Source organism: Ceratotherium simum, chromosome 11, assembly GCF_057802395.1.
Source record: "Ceratotherium simum simum isolate JZ-2026a chromosome 11, ASM5780239v1, whole genome shotgun sequence".
NCBI lineage: Eukaryota > Metazoa > Chordata > Mammalia > Perissodactyla > Rhinocerotidae > Ceratotherium > Ceratotherium simum.
In genome coordinates this window covers 59,770,430-59,793,377 of record NC_141910.1, presented here as the reverse complement: position 1 = coordinate 59,793,377, position 22,948 = coordinate 59,770,430, and the positions used below count along the sequence as shown (strand labels likewise).

General features: G+C 42.9%; 1 protein-coding gene across 1 annotated transcript; it reads right to left on the bottom strand.

Annotated features, from left to right (window-relative positions):
* Positions 1–362: 362 nt before the first annotated feature.
* On the bottom strand, positions 363–20,658 carry MATN3 (matrilin 3). Its single transcript, XM_087436426.1, has 8 exons — positions 20,381–20,658; positions 15,388–15,954; positions 12,749–12,874; positions 11,850–11,975; positions 10,300–10,425; positions 7,273–7,398; positions 2,950–3,060; positions 363–1,283 (listed from the first exon to the last, which is right to left on the bottom strand). Exons 1-8 carry the CDS (start codon positions 20,580–20,582, stop codon positions 1,228–1,230), a joined length of 1,440 nt encoding a protein of 479 aa, XP_087292552.1. The 5' UTR covers positions 20,583–20,658; the 3' UTR covers positions 363–1,227.
* Positions 20,659–22,948: the final 2,290 nt, after the last annotated feature.

Here is a 22,948-nt window from a genome sequence, read left to right as displayed (position 1 = left end):
GCTGCCACAGCATGGCTGCGGACGAGTGGTGTAGGTCCGTGCCCACGACCCAAACCCCAGGCCGCCGAAAGAGCATGCCGAACTCAACCACTAAGCCACGGGGTTGGCCCCTGAACTTACATTTTTAACCTTAAGAGCATAAGATTAAATTATAGGAAGAGTCACAACATTTTGTCCTTTGACAAGAAACTGTTATATATTCAAAATAAATGTTAATTTAGTTTAAATTTAAGGAAATATGTTAATAGACAAAATTGATATGAGTCACGACAAAAAGGGATGACAATAATATATAAAGATACTAACTTTTTTATTATACCAAAGACAATACAAACCAAAAGAGGACTTGAGTAGTACACAATTTAAAGGATTGTTTTCTTCTAAAAGTTATAAGTTTTAAAGCTAAAAACATGTATCAAATATATAAGTGAAAAAAAGTTAGGCTTATCACTAACATTTAAAAAGACAACATTAGGTTTTGTTACTTGTTATAGCAATATTTATAAATATATAATTTTATTGATAGGATCTTAAAGTAAAACAATAAACTAAATGTAGGATTTTATGCCCTTTGTAAAAAGTTATAACATTCTTATTTCACAACTAAAGTCTTTAGTTGTGTGTTTCTTTCTAACATCAGAATGAATTAAAAATGGCATGTAATGTTCACTTGATCTGTGTTAACTATGTTTAGATATGTATATTATAATCCCCTGATCACAGCTTCAATAATACTCTAGTAAAAACAAAAAATGTTAAAGAAACAGTTCTAAATTATATTCCTCTCAATTTAATTATATCAACTTTTGTATGTGTAAATACTTTGTACAATTTACACTTTCAGTAATAAGATTGTTTTATACCATAAATATTATCAAGAGAAAATAGATCAGAAGTTCCCATTGTAAGTATGGTTATCTTACTAATATAAACATTTAAAAATTAAATGGCTCAATTAGTAAAGAAAGAAAGAAACATTAAACTTTTCATTCTATTTCTACCAACCATTTCACAGTCATAGCTTAGACACTAAAGTTTGTTCTTAATGAGGATCTGGACATTTATTTCCTTAGAAAAATGATACTGATTCTCCAGAAGATCCTCATACTACTTATCCAGTAATATTCAGGCATTTGTAATGGCAAATTATTAGCAGGAACATTGGAGTACGCAAAGTATTAAATACACCAAGCTCTCCATATTTTCCAGGTGAAAAATTTGAGAAACTTAACGATGTATTTGTCCATATTCATTTGCTTGCAACTTCTCCAAAACGTCATCAAGTGGCTAGTTGTTAAGGCCAACACTATTGATTTTTAGACATTAGAAAATGTAAACATACTTTCAAACACTTCAATACAAAAGAAAATAATTACATTCTATTGTAAACAAAAAGAGCAAAATTGTTTTCTCACCAAAAGTCTAGTTTAATCTAAAACTCAGAAATTCTGTTCTTTAGAAAGCACGATATAAAGCAGTGGTCTTCAGACGTTTTTGCTCATATATCCCCTAAAATAATCTTGAAAATAAGTCATGTCATGCATATTTAAATTATATGAAAATTATCATCATGTTTTATTTACAAAATATGCAGTTTCTGCTATAAATACTGAGTCTTTAAAATAACATTTAAATCAGTCTTTCAAATGTAACCCACATAATATTAATATCATACTGAATTAATACCTACTATCACTCTTCTAAAATAAAATATTTAAAATAAAGGAATTTGTATTTCCTTGAATTTGTATTTCCTTTCTACTTTCTCCACAGAATTTTATTCCACTTTGAATCTTGGAAATCTTTTCTGGATCACTCTATTATACTTCTCAAGTAAGCTTATACAAACAACAAGCACACACACATTTATATTGAAATTACCTTTAAATCAATTTTCTTTGACCATAAAGGCCCTAAATTTTGTTTTTAATCATCTGGATTACCATTACAGCTATTATGAACACATAATTGATCCAAACAAAATAAATTACAAATTTTGACATAAAATCATTAAAAATAAAAGGTAAAATTTAACTGGAAAGGTATCTCTTAATGGAATGGAATAGGGGAGCAGTGTTAATGAAGCCTTGATTTAAAAAGCTATTGAATCTTCCCTTTGTTTGGCTCTGGAGATTGTACTTTTCCAAGAAGTTCACCTTGGTAATCTCAGGCTGAGTGGGAGGTATGCGTTTCTTGGGTAAAGTTAGGAGAATGGTGATCCTGAAGTGAGAGATGGGAAAAGAGAATGCCAACTGACCCCAAGTACCATTTTAGGCAGATCAATTTAAGGAAGTGAAGGCTTTGGAACTGGTTCCTTTAAAATGTTCTGTGCACCCCTATTCCCCCCAAAGTCTCTGCATACTCCTAGGGTATCCCCATCGCAATTTGAATACCACTCCCCTCAGGCCCCTAGGAACAGTGTTGTTAACTGTGCTAAGAAAAAGTACTTTTCCTAAATTACTCATTTGGCTAAAGAACTGATTTTGAAAGTTTCTGAGATGGTACCATGTTACATTTTGAAATCTGCTTTTTGACCACTTGGCTAGCCGAAGTGTACAACTACGTGTCATCTGAGCTGTCACACCCCATTATCAGCTGACTCATTCTGTACATGTACAGATTCTGAACTAAGAAAGCCATCTGAAGGAATCAGCATAAGAGCTCCATCTGTTACTAAGATCTCAATTAGGAGCATATACTGCTATGGAAAAGCACTAAAGAAAGAAATAGTTAGGCAGCTTTTACATGTAAATATTAAATGAGTGAAATGCTCTATTAAAACATTTTAAAAGAAGTCAATTTAAAAAATAAAAGCTGCATATTATTACTGCTCATCTTGAAACTTAATGAATAGGACCCTTATCCTGTGGAATGTCCCAAGCTATTTGGCTCAATTGTAGTACCTAGGCTGGCTTCAAGGAGAAGCAGAAAACCTTCCAGAAAGGATATGTTTGGTGTTCAGTCTCTGCAGATATGAGCTGACCCTATCCTGGAATGCCAGTGTGGCTTCACATCCACAAGTATCTTCTGTGGAGACGAGTCTTCGTGCTTCTTCAATGGCTGCCGACAATGACAGTACGCAAAATGTTATAGCTAATTAGAAATTACAGCAAATCAGGAAATCTATGATTCAATATTTCCAATTTTAAGACTGACCTAAATGCACTTTCCAGGAGGTAAAAGGATATAAGAACACACAGAAAAAGGAAAAAATACTTTGGAATGTTAATGTCACAGAAGAAATGGAATTAGGAGATGTTAGGTAAAGGTTACAGTTGTCAAAGCTGGGTGATGGTTATATGGTAGTTCATTATATTATTCCCCATACTTTTGTGATTGAAATTTTCCATAATATAAAGTAAATTTTTTAAAAGATGGTGTAGGAGGAAGTCAAAAATGCAGAGATAAGACAATTAAGCTTCTTGTGATATGTCCTCATTAAGAAATGAAAATGAAGAAAACAGTTCTCTATAAGTACAGCCAAATATTTCAAGGATTAAAACTAGATAATTCCTAATTTCCTATACAGACTATTATTCTACTGAATAGTTTGAATTCAGAGTTCTAGTTCTTACTCATAAACACTTTGGAACTAAATGTTCAGGTTTTATTGACATTTAAGCAAAGAACCTGGGAGAATGACAATGCTCACTCCTATTTCTTTCTGTAATTCAGTGAGGCAGTTATTCCTACTCAATACCAGAGCCCCTAAAGTTGCCTTATGGAAATAAGAGTGACTGCCCAGATCTGAAGACTGATGTATAATCTTCCAACTGAGTGGTCTATTGCCTGAGGACAGGGAGTGGTCCTTTGCCTCTACATTCTCTCCCACATTCTACAAAGATATGATACAGGACTGGGAACCAGAAATTCACTTGATTAAATATTATCTACCTTTCCAAACACTATTGAACCTTTTAGGGATAGCCAGCTCAAATCCCATCTCAATCAGTCAATTAATCAGTCAATATGCCAGAAAGTATCTACCGAGTATCAAGGACATGCCCATCATCGCTGTACAGAGTATAAAATGGATACATAAGATACTTTTTCAGTGTCTGTCTTGCCTTGTGAGGGCAGGGGTTCAGTGGGACATTCTAATTAAAACATAGAAAATTGGAAAACTGAGATGTAGCACAATTGAAAATTGAGAGATGGATCCATTCACAATAGCATCAAAAAGAATAAAATATTGGGACCGGCGCAGCTGCGGAGCGGTTAAGTTCACGTGTTTCACTTCAGCGGCCAGGGGTTCGCCAGTTCAGATCCTGGGCGCAGACCTACTCACCGCTCATCAAGCCATGCTGAGGAGGCATCCCACATAGAAGAACTAGCAGGACCTACAACTAGGATACACAACTATGTACTGGGACTTTGGGGAGAAAAAAGCAAAAAAGAGGAAGATTGGCAACAGATGTTAGCACAATGCTAATCTTCCTCAAAAAAAAAAAAAAACCACAACAAAAAAATTTTTTAAAAATAAAATAAAATGTTTATGAATAAATTTAACAAAAGAAGAGCAAGACTTGTGCACTGCAAATGACAAAACATGATTGTCTCCAGTTCCTTCCTCAGGACCTAATAGAGTACTCGATATATAACAGTAGCTCTGTGAATATTTGCTGAACAAATCAATAAGTGAATGGCTAAACAAATAAGGTCAGAGCCTAAAACATTACAAACCATGCTGGATTCCCCAGCCTCTAGGAGAAGAAAAAATGCCCAAGACTGATTTTTCTGAAGATTAAACACTTAGATAGGGTGACAGTACCCAGACATATTCAAATTCTAAAAGTAAGCTGCTCTTCATTATTCTCACCCTCCCCAAGAAACTGATCCATACTTTAATTTGAATGAAGAAATATCTACTGAGTAACCATCAGGTGCTATGTAGATGCTAGGAATACAGACAAGACCTACCACTCTGGGGGGTTGGGGTTTACAATCTGCAGGAACATAAAAACACAAGTCCAGGGCCGGCCCTGTGGCGTAGCAGTTAAGTGCTCGTGCTCCGCTATTGTGGCCCGCGGTTGGCGGGTTCACATCCCAGGAGCAGACCAACACACCACTTGTCAAGCCCCACTGTGGTGGCATCCCATATAAAGTGGAGGAAGATGGGCACGGATGTTAGCCCAAGGTCAATCTTCCTCAGCAAAAACAGGAGGATTGGCATCAGATGTTAGCTCAGGGCTAATCTTCCCCACAAAAAAAAAAAAAAAAGTCCAAAACCTAACTCTTGACTTTCTCCCCCAAATCTGCTTCACCCCCAGTCTTCCTCACCTCAATAAAGATACCCCATCCTCCCAGTTGCTCAAGTCTGAAATATCAAAGTCATCCTGATTCCTCCTCTGCTCTGTCCCCCACATCCAACTGATCACCAAGCCCTGTTCATTCTACTTAGTTCATTGAATCAGTTTAGTTCTATCACCATTGTCACAATCCTAGCCCATGCCTGGACCACTGCAATAGCCTCCAAACTCGTCTCCCCCTTCTGCTCTTCACCCTCTCCAGTCTACTCTTCATATAACAGCTACAGTGACTTTTAAAAATACAAACAGAATTATGTCACTCCGCTGCCTAAAACCCTCCAATGACTTCCAATTCCCATATAATAAAAAATAAACTCCTTTCTCTTGGCCCAGAAGATCCGCACGGTTTGGCCTCTGCCTAAATCCCCAAACTATCTTATTAGTACACTTCCCCTGACTGATCGTGCTTCCATCACACTGGCTGCCTTTCACTTCCTCTCCCCATTAAAGCCATCACACAGGACGTAGCATTGCTCTCCCTCCTTCTTTCCCCACACTCCAGTCTCAACCTAACTACTGCTGATCCTCAGCTCTCAAATGTCACTTCCTCAGAGAGACCCTCCTAACCTGAAGTAGGTTCCCCCAACCCCCATTCTCTGAGGACCTTGTTCACTTCTATCATTGCTCTTATTAATTTATAACTTTGCTTTTTACTTGCATTTCTCCCCTATACTATACTATTACCAAAGACCATTTATGTTTTGTTCACAACTGAATACCTGGTGCCTAGAACACAGTATGTGCTATATATATTGAATGGATGAAGGAATGATTGAAGGAACACACACAAGCAACCACAACACAAGGTGTCTGGTGCTAAAAGAGAAGATAAAGTTTAATAGAAGGATAAGGGGAACTCTGGTAGAGGGGGTTAAAATTGAACTAGCACTAGGAATTAAAAAACAAACAAACATAATTTGGTAATATTTGATTCACACAAAGTAATTTATAGAACACTTATGTAAGTTATAAAGCATAAAAATAAACACTAATAAACCTACTGTACTACTTAAGAATTAAAATATTATGAATATTGTTGCAAAGACATCAAGAAGTAAGATAAGCACAATCTAGGAGAAGATATTTGCAACACATAAAAACAACGAAGAATTTATATCCAGAAATGTGAAGAGTTCCTGTGACTCCATAAGAAAAATAAAATAACCCAATAGAAAAATACAAAATTGGCATAAACAGCATTTCCAAACAAGAAGCTCAAATGACCAATAAACATAAGAAGAGATGCTTAATCTCATTAGTAACCAGGAAATGGAAAAATAAAGCTCACGAGGAGATACTTCTTTACATCCACTAGATTGACAAAATTTCATCCAACAAAACCAAATGTTGGCAACGATGTGGTTCTTGGATTTTGACAAGTAAAAGTGGCGAAGGAAGTGGATTACAGCAACAATGGAACCAGGCGAGTGCAGGGCATGCTCCTAGAATAGCAAATAGTCCACGTGGCTGGACCACAGGACTTGGGGAGAAGTATACGGGGGCAAATGTAGTGACAGGATGAAGAAGAGTGGTTACAGAGGCGGGGAGAGAGAGGAATGGGAAGCTATGGTTTAATGGGTACAGAGCTCTAGTTTGGGATGATAAAGTTCTAGAGATGGATAGTGGGATGGTTGCACAACAATGTGAATGTACTTAATGCCACTGAACAGTACACTTAAAATTGTTAAAATGCTAAATTTTATATTATGTATGTTTTTCTACAATAAAAAAAAAATCTGGACTTAGATAGGGAGAGACTTTAATTAGCAAGAAAAACAGAGATTGAGGATGGAATCAGATCATGGAGAGAAGAACACCTGATGAAGGAATAGAATTGCTTCGTTCTGAAGACAGCTGGGAACCACTGAAGGATTCTGACCAGGAGAAAGACTCAGAACAGTGCTTCAGACTTGGAGAGAGGGAAGCTCCTCCTAAGGAAATAGACTTAAAGGACGGTCTTTACCTGAACATGTCTTCTTGTCTTCATTCAAGGTGTAGCCGGGGTAACAGTCGCAGTGGTAGGACGCAGCCCCATCACTTACACACAGGTGCTGGCAGCCATGAGATCCCAGGGCACACCTGTTACGAACTAACCAGGAGTGATGCAGGAAAGAAAGATTCACAAATCACAACAGGAAACTAAATGCAGACTTCTGGGAGGAAAAAGCTTCAGTTTGGTCCCAACAAGTGCAAAGAATGAATCCTTCAGTCATCAGCAACAAGTCTCCCATGTTTCAGAAAGAGAAAGCCTATTCTCCTTACCTCACGTCCCATTAGCCTCACTTTTTATTGCATACACTCCTTCCTTTTTTGTTTTTTGCAGATATCTGGGGGTGCCTTCTCTTTTTTCCTACCCCCAGCACTGGGGCTGCACTGAGTCTTGATTATATTCCAGAACTCACCTTCAGCCTTTTCTGATGACCATCAATGCCTCCACATCTCCAGCTATATATGGATAACATCGCCATGGCCAAAAATAACTTATTTAGGGACCTACTTGCACACGGAGCTAAGTCTGATGCTGCACAAAAAAGACTACATTGACCAAGGGCAAGCCCTTGCGAGCTTACAAAGTGGAACAGAAAACACTGACCTGCATGCATATACACACACGCAGACACGCATGCACGCGTGTACATACACAGATAGAGAGAAAAATAATAACCAATAATAATGATGACGTGATGATGTGTATGATTGGATAGTGACGTATTTATCGTCTGTCACAAGTAAATACATTTCATGGAGGAAGACAGTTTGCCCAAATTTGAGTGGGGAGCAGAGAAAAGTGCCATACTGCCGTATGACCAAACTGGCCTGGAACAAGTGAAAACAGCAATGCTCCTTTAGTAAACCCAGAAAGGCTTCCTGGGAGACACAGGTTCTTCCTCTGCCGTTGCAGGGGCCAAACTAGTTTATTTGTTCCCCAATAACTCTCCTCTTAAGTGTCATCCACGCTCAAAAACCTTCCATGGCTCTCTATTGCCTATAAAATAGCTTTGTGAAATGTAAGGCCCCATATAATCTACCCATAAAATGTCTTTCCAACTTTAACTCTGATACTCTCCTCCATCACTACAATTCAGATTGTTCCAGCAAAATGTCTAAGAGCAGAACGTTTCCTTTTTCCCTCATCCCAGCTTAGCGGCCACTCTTGAGATACCAACCGGACATGCCTCCACTCCTGGATCTTGATGTGGGGCTCGACATTTAATTTACAAGCCTTCCTACTGCCCAGCAAGGGGAAAGCAGGCCGTTAGAGGGGATCTGACCCATGTTGTATGCCTCCGTTTTGGTATAATCACCATTATTACTTTAAAATATATAAATACTAACTGTGGGTCATCTCGTCTTTCTCTTCCATCTCCCTTTGCTATGCTGTGCTTTGCACCATGAGACAGTATGGCTTGGTGTCTAAGAGAACGTATAACTAGAGCAAGTGCCGGGTTCAAATCCTGGCTCTGCTACTCACTAGCCGAGTGACCACGGTCTGTGCCTCGGTTTCCTCATGAAGTTGCTGTGAGCATTAACTGTGGGACTGTATCTAAAATGCCTAGAACCATGTATGGCATACAGTAGGCACCGAAGAATGCTAGGTATTTGCCTGGTATCTGGTATTGCCTGGACCAGTCTGCCTCAATTGAAAATCTTCTTTGATGTTTTATGTTTTCTTTTTAATAAAATGTCCCATTTTATTCCATAATATCTGTTAGTTTAAATGTAAATTTGTTTTTGTTTCCTTTCCCAAGGTCTTCAATGTTCTTGGGAGCTCAAAGCACCAAGTGGGATACTTGTAACCGGTTTGAGTAGCACAGCCCTCAGTCCTCCCATCCCAGCTGACTTAGTCCTTCCCCCTTGAACAAACCAACACAAGCCACCCCCATGCCTGAGCTCCATCTAAACCTTCCCCATCTAAACTCCTCCATCTAAACTTTCCCCATCCTCTGACGCTCAGTCCCATCCACCCTGTGTCACCTCCCCAGCCTCCACAGCCCTCAGTTACTGTGAGTCCCTCTCCCTGGCTACTTAATCTCTGCTTTCTTAAGGTGTTGGTTCTCTTCGCACCCAGCCTGTAAGTTGTTCAGAGGCAGAAAATATGCTTCTTTATATCCCCACAGTGCTTAGCACAGTCCTGGAAACAAAATAGGTACTCAGCACTCTTTTATTGATTTCATTTTTTTAAAAAAGAGAATTGGTGATATGCCATTTCCCTTAATCTCTCTTGAAAAGGTCACATAATATATCTCCTCAAGGGACAGGAAAATATACATACAATCTTAAAAAATATTGAATATGCCAAACTAAACACCACCTGGAAAGCTAGGAATTTCTCTTAGGAGTCTTTTTACATTATAAACGCCAGTCTGCTCTGCCAGTGCATTTAAATCAAATTAATGAGGATTAGCAGTACTGGCATGGGCTCACTAGCCAAGTCATAGGCTCAGATTCACCGAAGATTGATCATCTAGAAACTGTCAGGAATGACTTGCTTCAAACTTACTAGAAGATCTGTGTAAGTCTAATTCAGTCATTTACAAAGTCTCCTTTACTAAAACAATCCAGCTTTAAGATTAATGCTACAGAAAAGTTCCAGGCCAAGTTTTAATTGGAAAAAGATCAATTCAGCCTATCACACCAAACAGTTACTGTCCAACTGGCTTCCTCCAAAGTTTCCTATGTGTTTTACAAGTCCCCAGTGTACAGAGCTATAAAGTTTTCCTGAATAAGGATCCTACATTCAATTTGCTTTTCTCATATCCCCCACTCCCTACCCATTTCCTGGTAATTTTCTGAAGTAAGTGATGTTTGCAAAGTCTAGTGAGCTCATTGCCCTCTGAGCAATGTGAGCCTTGGTCAATAAGCACCGCAGAATGCCTAAGCCCAATTCCTTAAAGTACCTTTAAGAATCTCTCTCCTTGTGAATTGCAAGTTGGTTTTGCTGCAGCAGAAACAGCCAAGTGTGAAAGAAAGTGTTGAGTGGAGACCTTACCTGAACACGTTTTATTATCTTCATTCAGAGTGTAGCCCTCATAGCATTCACAGTGATGGGACCCAGGTCTGTCATTCACACAAATGTGCTGACAGCCATGTCTACCAAAAGCACATTGATCTTGAGCTGCCAAATCAAAGTCCAGGAGAAAAGAAATTAAATGCGGAGAAGTCTTTTATTACCTACAGATAGAAATCTTCTTTGCAGCTAGAAATGTATAAGAGGAAAACTTATTAGAAACCATTCAAAGCCTTCAGTAATGCTTACTCTTACTAGAAGTTAGCCAAGTTAAACAAAATCCTATACATACAGTAATTACTCTTCTACTTTCCCCAACTCTTTTTCAAAATGATCTATACTGAGTTTTTATAATCTAAGTGTCTCATAAATACTTTCTACAGCATTCCTTTTAGGTTTATTGTATTTATATCAAATCAGAGGGATTCCAAGAGTTGTGTGGCTAATTACACTAGATTCAGAAAAACAGAGTTGGAAGAAATTGTAATTCAACCCTCTCCTGTTATAAATGGGGAAACTGAGTCCAAAGGAGACCAAGTGACTCAGAGCAACATCAGAACTCAAGACTCAGATTTTCATTCAGGGCACTTTTCTCTGTCCTGACATGATATTTTAAAACTATTTTTTATTTTTAAACTTTTCATTTTGAGATAATTTCAGGCTTATAAAAAAGTTTCAAAAATAATACAAAGTACTCTACTTCACCCAGTTTCCCCCAATGTTAGCATCTTATATAACCATAATACACTTAGCAAAACCAGGAAATTACCACCGAAATAATACTATTAACTAATCTACAGATTCGTTCATTACTAATCTACTAATCTAACTAATCATTCAAATTTTGCCAGCTGTTCCACTAATGTCCTTTCTCTGGTCCAGGATCCAATGCAGGATCACACGTTGCATTAAATTGTCCCATCTCCTTAGTCTTCTCCACTCTGGTATATTTCTTCAGTTTTTCTTTGTCTTTCATGATTTCAACACTTTAGAAAAGTACTGGAAAATTATTTTGTAGTGTGTCTTTCAATTTGGGTTTGTCTAATGTTTCCTCATGACTCTAAATTTTTAGCAAGAATACCACAGAAGTGCTGCCGTGCCCTCAGTGCATCTTGTCAGGAGACGCACGATGTCACTATGTGTCATTACTGGTGACATAACTTTGATCCCTTAGTTAAAGTGGTGTCTGCCAGGTTTCTCCACTATGAAGTTACTGTTTTTCCCTTCATAAATAGTAAGTATCTTGTGGAGTGTTCTTTGATTTTAACTGACTAAATTGTCTTTAGCATTTGGAAAGGACTGTTAGGGCTGAGTACAGAGAAGGAAATGAACAACACACTTACACATATGGGCTGTGATACACACATGCTGCCATTTCTAACTTTTCTAATAAGACTTAGAAATGGGAAAAGGCCAGGGGTGGCGAGAGAGGAAAACAGACCAAGCTCCCCATCAATGTTACCTTTCCCCCAACACTGGCTAGGGAGGGAGGTAGAGGGAGGTAGCAACAGAAACACCTCCTCTCCACTCACCTGAACAAGTTTTCTTATCTTCGTTTAAGGTATAACCTTCATAGCACTCACAATGGTAAGAGCCAGTTCTGTCGTTCACACAGATGTGTTCACATCCATGAGTGTTAAGAGCACATTTATCGATAGCTATTAATGTGAACATATGGAAAACACGTGGTAAATAAATACTTACGGGCCACAAGACCCACACACCCACACCCACACCCACACCCACACACTGCTAATGAAACAGGGCAGCCTGGCACAAGAGGAAGGCTACAGAACTGGAGGTTGGGAACCAACTTCCTGGTCTCGGCTCTTTCACTAAGAGACTCCATGACATGGATAAGTCCTTTCCCTTCTTTGGGTCCCAATTTCATTACCTATAAAATCAGTAGGTTGAATTAAATGATCTCTCAGTTTTCTTCCTCTCAAAACTTCTCTAAGATTTTTAAAAAATGGACCTAATTCCCATTCTTCATTGACTTTACGTGAGCATTCAAATACCAGAAGAGTAAGAACCTCTCTAAATTTTCTTCCACTTCTAGATTCCATGAGCATCTATGGTCATAGAGATGAAGGGATAGCCTGTATTTAATTAAATAAAATCCAAGAAAAAGTCCAAATCCTCCAAAGAACCAAGAGTTTTGGCCCCCTTCCTGGTAAGGAAGGCTAGTAAGGGCGAGTAGGCCCTTTTCTCTACTAACCTTTTTCTCTAAAACTAGTGGTAAGTATTGTAATAGGCCGATTTCTGTATTATTTCACTTTTCTCCTCAAGTTCCTTTTCAAGGAAAACTGTTGAAAAGCAACAGTAAGCCAGCCAAAAGGCAGTTAGGAGAAAAGCATCAGGCCAGTCTAAACCCTAGAGAGGGAGTCCCCAGATACGTTGTAGTCAGCACCACCACCTACGGAGGCCTCACCAGAACACGTCCTCCCGTCGGCATTCAGGGCATATCCTTGGCTGCACTCGCAGTGGTGCTTGCCCTCCCCGTCACTGACGCACACGTGCTGGCACTGGTGGGCGCCAAGCATGCATGGGTCCAGAGCTGCGCAAAGGAGGTTTACACCAGTCAGTGTCAACCCGGAAGACGCATGTCAGATACTTTCTCCCAAGTCAGAAAGGCATCGCTCTCCAGGTTCCTCTCCCATTCTATCTTCAGTTCACTGTAAAAATTGGTATTTGGTTTCTGCCCCTGGTTTATTACCAATACCACTCTTAAACTAATGATGTTACTAATTTAAAATCACAGATCTTGTTGTCGACTTTCTCAAACGAGACAGGGAATTTTGAATTTGGAGCTGAAGCCAAACACTCACATGGGTCAGGCAACTTGATATTTTATTCAACTTACCCATCTGCCCAGGAAAAAGACTTTTGCTTTCCAACTGCAAGAAATGAGAAGAATAATGTACTTCCTGAAGGTCCATGAGCTAATTGTCCCACTGCAGCCAGAATCCGGTTTCCAAGGATTCTACAGTTGGTGTCTAAACAGAATTCACCCACAGGTATTCCTCTAGGCCTGGAACTCACTCACTCTTGGGCGGCAATACGTATTTGGATATGCAAATGGGGGAGGGCAATTCGGGTAGCTGCCTTCTGAATATGCAGCATGGGTTCTTGAGCCCAAATGCATATGCATGCCACTTCAGCACCTTTAATAGCTGCAAGGAGAATAAACTCATACGCTATATACAAACAGATAAAAAGAAAAAGACGAACGAAATAAAAGAGATTACATTAGCTAAACAGCATCCCCATCATTTTGCTCCTGGAGCCATTTATATCTCACTGGATTTTTTTTCCTAGTGACACATTTTGAAAGGAGAATCAATGAGTTTAGTTATTTCTGAGAAACCAAGGAGGCCTGTTGGAGGAGGCTGGCACCCCCGTGGCAGGTAACCCAGCCTCCACTGCTCTGGCAACAGGACAAGGCTAATATTTTCCCAAGAAGGGCCTTTTCATGGAAAGATGTTTCCAGCCTGTTGACTACAACAAGCTGCCCCTCAGTCTTTTTTCCATAGAGAGGACATTTTCCCCCCAGAACAAGCAGGCCTTTTGTACCAGAAGGAAAAGATTGCCACTCACCACTTGTTACTTTATGGCCTTCAAGCCCAACCCCAGGTGCTAGCTTTCAGACCCAACTTTGCCACAGACCAGCATCTGCATGGAAAAGCTCTCAGCCAAAGCACAGGGGGGTTTCCTGGGAGAAAGAAAGCCATTTTCTTTTGGGAAACTAATGAATGCTAAGTAGATGCCACCAAAGCCAACGACGGTGTGTGAAGGCCCAGTGTCCTGGGACAGGAAAGACAAGGGGCCTGGCCAGGTCTGGCTGAGATGACGCCAAACTTTGCTCCAGACCAAGTCTTCATTTCCCATTTCCTGATAAACCAGTGATTGCTAAGTTTCACATTAATTTAGATATAAAGTCTCCTTGAAATTTACTATTATAATTATTGGTTCACTTGCTTGTCTCATCCCCTAGACTATTGCTTGAAGGTAGGGAGTGACTACCTTTATCTTTGTATCATCAGTGATCAATAAATGCATGTTGAATAAATAAACATGGAACAGATATACTATAGCAAAAGGGATCTATGTTTTAAAATTCACTTGAACTAGAAATTTGTCCACACCGGCTTGGATAATTCCATAGAGGGCTTTGAAAGATTATCTCTGAGTGATAAAAGATAAAGCATGAATAAAGATAGATAGCCAGATACAAATAATAAATAAATAAATTTAAAAATAAAAATAGAAAATAAAGTATGAGTCCACAAATTCATAATTATGCTCAGTGACTAAAAATAAACTCCAGCCTTGAATGAATTCATATTCATAGATTTGGCTAATTTATGCTAAAAATTCTAATTAAATTAGCATGTTCATATATTCAAACTCCATCTAAAGGAAGAAAGGAGCAGAAGGACAAGATAGAATAATTAAAAAAAAAAATCTGCTTCTTGTTCTCAAATGAACTGAAATCCCCATCTCCCTGATTCCTAATCCTGTCCTTCCACAAAGAATAATCAGAGAAAGAGCCAAATCTGAAAACTACAGTAATCACTAAATGTACACTCTGCCTGACGGTTACGCTGGCATACACGCCAGCTGATCCATCCACGGACAGACGCAGCTCCCTGTCTTCTGCAAGAAAACAAGCAGAGTTCTGTTAATCTAGAGATGGTAAAGCTAAAGAAAATATCTGGAAAAATGTAGTGGTGGGCAGAGGGGAGAAGAGAAGTGTCCTGAGTTTTTTATTTTTATTTTTTTCTGACTCCATCAGGGAACAGCAGGATCATTTATCCTGGATGTTTCCAGACCATCACATTTCTAATGCAAACATGAGGATTTTATGAGCAAACCAAGTTATACATAAGGCAGCTCAATATTCCTAAACCAACAAAGCGTGTTTAAGTTGGTAAAAAACACCAAAAAAGCATTGCTTACATTTAAATTTTCCACAAAATTTCTACCAGAACTAAAAAATAAATCTCTTTTTTTAATGGATACACAACGTCTGAATATAACATTCCTTTTCAGTTGGCAGCAAAGACTTACCGCAAAACGTCTGCTGGAACCTAGAGGAAAGTTTCTCAATGACCCCATAGGTCTCCACGTAGAAGACATGCTCCTCTAGGGGTTCACTGGCAATTATCTTGAGGGACTCCATGTCTGCCCGGTCCACACCCACAGCATAGAGCTCAATACCAGATGCCCGGGCCCGAGCAGCCACCTCGTTCACCTGGTCCTGGGGCCGCCCGTCTGTCACGATGATGGCCACCTTTGGGATGTTGTAGCTGGGTGCCCGAGCTCCTGCCTCCACTGTGAAGGCTTCGTCCATCGCTGTCTGGATGGCCAGGCCCGACATGGTGCCTGTAGCCAAGGGTGTGATTCGAGCCACGGCCTGTTTCAAGGACTGCTTATCCAAGTGGGTCTGGAGATGGAACTCGATCTTCACGGTGCTCGCATAGTTCACCACTGCCACCCGCGTGTCCGCTGCCCCAATGTCCAGAGTGTCAATTATCTGGGAGACAAAGGTTTTCACTTTGGTGAACTCCAGGGGCCTTACGCTTCGAGAACTATCAATGATAAAAACCAAGTCCAAGGGCTTGCTCTTGCAAACACCTGCAAAGAAGGGGATGGGGAACAGAAAAGACTAAGCAATGATCAGACCACAATCAGAAATGGGGCAATCCTAACACCTTTGAGCTCTGGGATTGGAGGCCAGGCAAGGCAGCATCCCCACATTCCCCCTAAACACTCTCCAAATACCCCACTGTCTGCTATCTTCCCCAAGACCATCCTCCCTTTGGATATTGAAAGCACCCAGGCCTTCATAATTCCCTAGTGAGAATTCGCATCAACGTGCGAAGTTTCCTCAAATATCTCCCCTATAGGCTGCTGAGCCCTGGAATTTCACTTAGAACCTCATCCCTCTGCTTTTGTTCCCAAGGTTCCTCTCGACTTCCAGGAATGAATGGACTCCAGATCTTTCTTGGGCACCTCAGCCATCCGAGGCAATGGGACAAAGTGTCCTGAACAGTGTAAAAGGCGAACTCAGGGCAGCCTCACTCACAGAACCCCACCCAGGCCTTCCAGATCCCTCAGGCAACTGCAGAGTTTGAGGCCAGGCACACTGGTGCTCTTCTGGTGGTTTCCTTCTTTTATTTGCCTTCCAAGGGGGCAAAAACTGCTCCAGAGTAACCCTGAATTCTCCCTCCATCTGTCACTCATGCATGTTTCATGAACTTGGGGGCCCAGCTAGCCTGAGCTAGATGGAAGTAGAAAGAGGAATGACACCGAATCAGACCTATGTTTACTGCACTTCCAACTTGGTGAGCGTGTCTTGTTTTAAGAAGCAGAGATTTCCCCCTGGTATCTATCCTACTGACCCCAAAATTCTCTCAGGCACCTCTCTTTCATTCTGTCATTCACCAAATATGTTTTTGAGAGCCTACCATGTATTAAGCTCCGGGGCTACAAAAGTAAATAAGCCAGATTTCCCACCCTCAAGGAACTCATATCTTTCCTCCACAAAGGAGGATCTGGCACATTGTACTAACACAGTAAACTTCTGTTTTCATCTCTTTTTCTTATCCTTTTCCCCACAATCTCATTCTACACTCCTCCTTCTCCTAGCCACCAAAATCAAATCCAAAAGTCAGGACTGGCTAAGAGAGAAGCCAGTTATTAAACCTCTTTTTCAAGTCATTCCTCCTTTTCTCCCAACGCACACTCACTCACTCACACACACACGCACGCGCGCGCACACACACACACACACACACCATATAATGGAAATCAGATCATCTTTGGGCATGAAGTGCCAATCAGGGTTCTTTCTCTTCCTAATAGGGGGCTGGAACTTGATGCTGCTCTAAGAAGGCATTTACTCAGTGAGCAGTGGGAAAAACTGGATTTGAACGAAATTCCTAGGCTAAGCAGTTAATCACAGAAAAAGCCCTCTCTGGTACAGGAATTATGCCTCTGTGCAGTTTTTTTTAAAAACTGAAAATTATCTTCTTGGTTTTATCCTGCTTCCGGAAGGTATTCAGTTCAGAAAACAAATAATATCCTACTTTCAATAATACTTCAGAGTTCACAGGGTACCAACACAACAGCCCTGTGAAGTCGGACGTGCAGAGGTTGTTCTTATACCCATCTTACAGGTGAGAAACCTGAGTCCCAGGGAGGCATAAGAGCTAGAAAGCGGTAGAACATGGATTGGACTCTGAGTTTCCTGACTCTCAGCCCAAAGGGGCTTTTCTCTGCACGGTTGCCTCTCTCTGAGGCAAGATTTCCCACGGCAAAATCAACATTATTTCACGTACCTAGTAAACATTCTGCTAGTTGACTTTGAGCCACCACTCTCAAATATGCTGTATGTCATGTATTTAGTTAAGACAAAAGAAATTAAGTCTTAAAAAAAAAAAAAAAAACTCTAGAATTTCATTTCATCCCTGAGTACTATGCATCAGGAGCAAGGAAGAAGAACCATGTTAAAACTCCTTCCTGGAGATGGATCTAGGTATTTTTGCATATTTGGAGTAAAAGAAAAAATGCATGATGATAGGAACCCCATATTTGACAATGCTTTCACTAACACCCAAATGGTGTCCTTACTAACAGCAAGGCTATATTCTTAAAAGTAAACGTGCATGATTGCTCCCTTCTCCACTTGGTCTTTCACATGGAATCCTCCACGGGAGGTAACAGGGGGTGCAGTGAGCAGAATTAATGCCCCATCCCCAAAGATGTCCATGTCCTAATCCCTGGAACCTCTACGTATGTTACTTTACCTGGCAAAAGAGACTTTGCAGATGTGATTAAGTCAAAGATCTTGTGATTAAGACAAACTCCTTGATAAACCAGGGAGTTTAACCCAGATTATTCAGGTGGGTCCAATGTAATTACAAAAGCCCCTAAAAGTGGAAGAGGGAGGCAGAAAAGGAGAGCTGAGTGATGACGTGTGAGAAGGACTCAACCTGCCTTTGGTGGCTTTGGAAATGGAGAGGAAGGGCAGCGAGCCAAGGAATGAGGGCAGCCTCTACAAACTGAAAAAGGCAAAGAAACAGATTCTCCCCTAGATCCTTGCAAAAGGAATGCAGCCCTGCTGACACCTTAATTTTAGCCCAGTGAGACTAATGTCAGACTTCTATCTACAGAACTCTTAAATAAATGTGTGTTGTTTTAAGCCATTAAGTTCATGGTAATTTATTACAGCAGGAGTGGAAAACTAACACAGGGAGCTTGACCTGATAGCTGCAAATTCTATGAGCATCCGGTTGCTTCCTGAATGAGACCCCCTTAGCAACATCATTAATTGTTTTTGAATCTCACTCTCCTTTACTAGAGAGTAGCACTTTGATTCTCAGAAACCAAGAAAGTGAGAATCTGAATTTCCTAAAATGTTTCCATACTCACAATATTGCCAACTTCTGATAGCCCTGCTAGAAATAAAAGCCCATAGCAAAGCTTAGCAATTTCTGGTTGCAAAAAGCAGGGAATTTGGAAAAGGGTGGAATGTGGTGCTTATTAAAGGATCATCATTCAATATTGGTTTAGATTCCAGGGAATAATGTGCCAGTGCTGCTTAGGGGGCATGGCCACCCCATACAGAATCCCTCCTCCCTCTCCCAGTTCCTTCCCCAAGGGATGTGGCTCAGGACCAGAGGTAAGATTAACTTCTAGAAGAAGTTAATCTTCTTCTAGACTGACTCCTGGCCTGGAGCAACCATCTGGCTACCAGCTAAATTTAACCCTTGTGAACTCCGGCACTTCCTGGCTCAAAGACAGAGCTGTCTTCATTTCAAATCCAGCCCACAGGGGCTGGTGCAAGAAAGAATCCCTTGTGCTCCTTCTCAACGTTATCCAGAAGGGTGCAGAAGGGGATAGACAACGCAAATCAACCTGAAGCACAAAGCATCCCTGCCCAGATGAGACTGGACACCAAGAAAATGGTGTGGTGCAGCCACTCTTTAGCAAGACTAAAGCTGGACTTTTTGGTAATGAAGACAAAAATCTTAAGTAAACCATATTAAGAGCTTGGTAGCTTGGAGCAGTGGAAAACCCTTACTTGGGCTATTGGAGCCCTGAGTTTTACTCCAGGCTCTGACACTGATTTGCTGGGTCCCTTCACTTTGATAAGCCTCAGTTTCCCTGAGTGTGCTGTTAGGGATTGTGTCAAATGATCTTCCAGCTCTGCTGATCAAGGAGCTCTGCTCTGCCACAGGAACCAATTACTGACCCAAAAGGGAATGGAATTGTTCACCAAGGACCAAAGTGTCTTGGATGTTTGAAGATGGAAGAGAACACAGGTTGGAGTTGAAGCCTGTGTATTCAAGCAAACCATCTGGCCAGAGGCAAGAGAACAGAGGTTGAGACCAGGATGGTTACAAGACAGGTCCTGGGCATCCAGGAGGCTCCTCAGATTTCCTTCCTGGCCTGACACCCTGACCTTGGACATTCCAGTTGGAATTCTAGCCCAGATCCTAGAGGGGACTGAGGCCGCTAGAGGGCTGGGAGGAGGGGGGAGGGTCACATACTGACCTGGGGAGATAGAGATGGAGCGATTTCCAGAACTAAGCAGAATCTCAGGAAGGGGTTATTCTTCTGAACCGAGAGGTAGGGACTGGGACAGGAAGATAGGAGGGGGCCCGGTGCTCCTCCCTGCCCAAATCGCAGAGGAAAGTGGTGGTTTTGAGCTTCAGGAGGCCCAAATTCTTGCCCTGACTGTGAGCCATCTTGGGCATCTCCCTTCCTTCTCTGGACCTCAGTTTCACCACGGGATTCATCAGGAGGGATTCTTTCTCCTGCACCACCGTCTGGCTCAGGCTGGGATGGAGGGAACACATTCATCGGCGGATGACCGAGGCTCTTCCTCCTCATTCGATGCCAGGCTCCCCAGCCCACCCTCGCCTCCCGCCCGGCCCCAGCCCGGGATCTCTCTCTCCCTCCCTCCTGCCAGGTGTCCCTCCGGCCGGTGTCCCTCCCGGGTACCCGCTCGCGTCCTCTCGGCCTGGGGCCCCTCTCCGCCCCGCCCGGGCCGTACCTGCGCCGCCGGGCTGGCCGGCCGCCGAGGAGGGCGCGCCGGAGGGGGCGGCCGGAGCGGGGCGGCGCCCGGGGCTGCCTGCTGGGCCGCGGGACCCCAGCCTCGGGAAGCCGGGGCGCGCCAGGGGGCCGGGGGCGGCGGGGGGCGGCAGCAGCAGCAGCGGCCAGAGCAGCAGGAGCAGTCCCGGGAGGGGGCGCGGCATGGCGGGCTCGGCGAGGCTGCCCGGTCGGTCGTCGGGGGTCGCTCGCTCGCGCGGTGGGTCGCGGGCCTGTGCGCCGCGTCGGGGCGGCAGATTTAAAGGTCCCGCGGCCTCGGGCCCCCCCCCGCCCCCCCCCGGGAACCCGGCCCCCCGCGCGCCCCGGGCTGACAAGGAGCCTTGTCCGCGCATTCCAGCGGCGGAAACGGAATGTCTGGGGCGAGCTGGCCGCGGCGCGGTGCCCTGAGCCCGGCCCGCGGCCGCCCCGCCCGCTCCTGCCCTGCGCCCGCCAGGCCTCCTCTGGGTGGCTCGGCCCGCGCCTCCCGGCCCGGCTCTGCTTCTCTGGAACCCGGGGCCGAGCCTGTCCAAGGCCGCAGCTGCCCGACCCTCCACTCTCCCTCCTGCCCCTGCAGGGCCTGACCCCCGGGGTCCCCGTCGAGGAGGCCCTGGGCTCTGTGGTCCCGCTCCGTCCAGGTTTGCCTGCCCAGAGGTGTCATCTTGCTCCTCACACTGCGTTCCTTTTCCCAGCCAAGTAACCCAAGTTTTGCTGTGAGCTCTCCGTTAAAAAAAAAAAAGCTTCACAGGTTCTAGCAGCATGAAAATTCTTTCATCCCAGCTTCAAACATCCATGAACATGTGAACTTGTATTACTGGGAATAGAAAGTCAAGCATACATTCCCCAGGGAGCCCTGTTAGCTGGAAGGACAGCATGTACCCAGAGGCTTCAAAGGCTCTCCCTATAACCCATTTCCTCTCCGGAAGAGCCATCAAGGCAGCACAGGGCTGGAGGCGGCTCAGGGGACCCTCGGGAACTCAGCCCACTGGGAGAGGGAGAAGCATAAAAGGTGTACATAAACGGTGTACTGTCTAGGGGAACAAGGTAACTTAGGAAAGGCGGACTGGCTCTGCCTGAGGAAACCAGGAAGGCTTCGAAAAGCTGGTGACGTTTGAGCCGCATCATAAAACATGGCAATGAACGTGTTGCGATCAGATCCTATCTGGTCTTCCCGCTTCCAGAATATTGCCCTTTAAAATCCACGCTCCGCACAGTAACCCTAAAATCGCTTCTCTTGGGGCCGGCCCAGTGGCGCAGCAGTTAAGTTCGCGGGTTACACTTCCGCGGCCCAGGGTTCGCAGGTTCGGATCCTGGGCACGGACATATTTACCACTCATGGAGCCAGGCTGAGGCGGCGTCCCACACAGAAGAACTAGAAGGATACACAACTATGTACTAAGGGCTTTGGGGAGAAAAAAGAAGAGAAGAGGAAGATTGGCAACAGATGTTGGCTCAGGGCCAACCTTCCTCAAAATAAAAAAAAAAAAAAAAAGGAGGCAGTGTTATCCCCCCCCAAAAAAATCACTTCTTTTCTTAAACCTTGCAACTTCATTTCCAGTAAAATCCAAACCTCTTTTCATGGCCACCTCGTCTACCACACTGACCACAGCTGGAACTGCGTTCTGCTCTCCATGCATCCACCACACCAGCCTTCCCTCTGTCCTGGAGGACAAGCTTGTCCCCACCTTGTGGCCTGGCACCTAGTCTCCCCACCTCCCATCTTCCATCTCCCCCCCCAACCCTACCACGCCCCACTCCACTCTTATCATCTTAGAGCAGTGGTCTCACTTTCTCACCCCATCAAACCTCACAGAAATCAACATACACCATCAGTACCAGTGGGAGTGGTTTATTAGGGCAGTGATGGTCATAAGGAAAGAAAATGTCTCTCAAAACTCCCAGGGACAATTCACCAACTTAGAAGGATATTAGAAGAAGCTACAATTTTATGATAATGGGAAGGAGACACTAGGAAGTTTGAAAGAAGCTACACCAGGGAGAGAAGGGAATGCTAAACACAATATTGCCAGCTCTCATGGACATTTGTCATGCTTTTTGGATGACCCTCGAAGCTTTTGAACACTCTTACTAAATTTTGGGATTTCCAACTTTATGAGTCAGCACCCCCCCAAGTAGAATCCAGCAACTTGCTTCTCCAGCATCTCTTGCAGCTAGGATATATGCAAGTGACCCAGACTTCATCAGTCAGGTGAGCCTCAACAATTGTGTTTCAGCAGCTAGTCGTGAGAAGAAGCAAGCACTTTGTAGATTTCATTCTTACCAGGGTGGGAAGACATCTAGCTTCCAAAAAAGCCATGGAGAGCATGCAGCTGGAGTGCCAGTGCCCAGGGAAAGCAGAGTGAGCTGTAGTGTCTGTGCCCAGCAGCAGTAGCTCCAGATGTCCCCTGGAGCCTGCAATATAATTTGGGAGTGTTCCATGACTGTGTGGCTTCCAAGCTTGGTTCTCACCCCCTTCCAGAAGTTATATAAGCCACTTGATATTCAGGGTGCACTGTTCACATTCGTAGTCACTACA

What these genes read in the sequence shown, in the direction of transcription:
- MATN3 (XM_087436426.1), bottom strand. Translation starts at nt 20,582, where the DNA reads ATGCCGCGCCCCCTCCCGGGACTGCTCCTGCTGCTCTGGCCGCTGCTG. An exon ending in AGATAAGAAAACTTGTTCAG is followed by an intron (nt 10,426 to 11,849) that starts GTGAGTGGAGAG and finishes TTGATTTGGCAG; the next exon opens with CTCAAGATCAATGTGCTTTT. An exon ending in AGATAATAAAACGTGTTCAG is followed by an intron (nt 7,399 to 10,299) that starts GTAAGGTCTCCA and finishes ACTCCTGGTTAG; the next exon opens with TTCGTAACAGGTGTGCCCTG.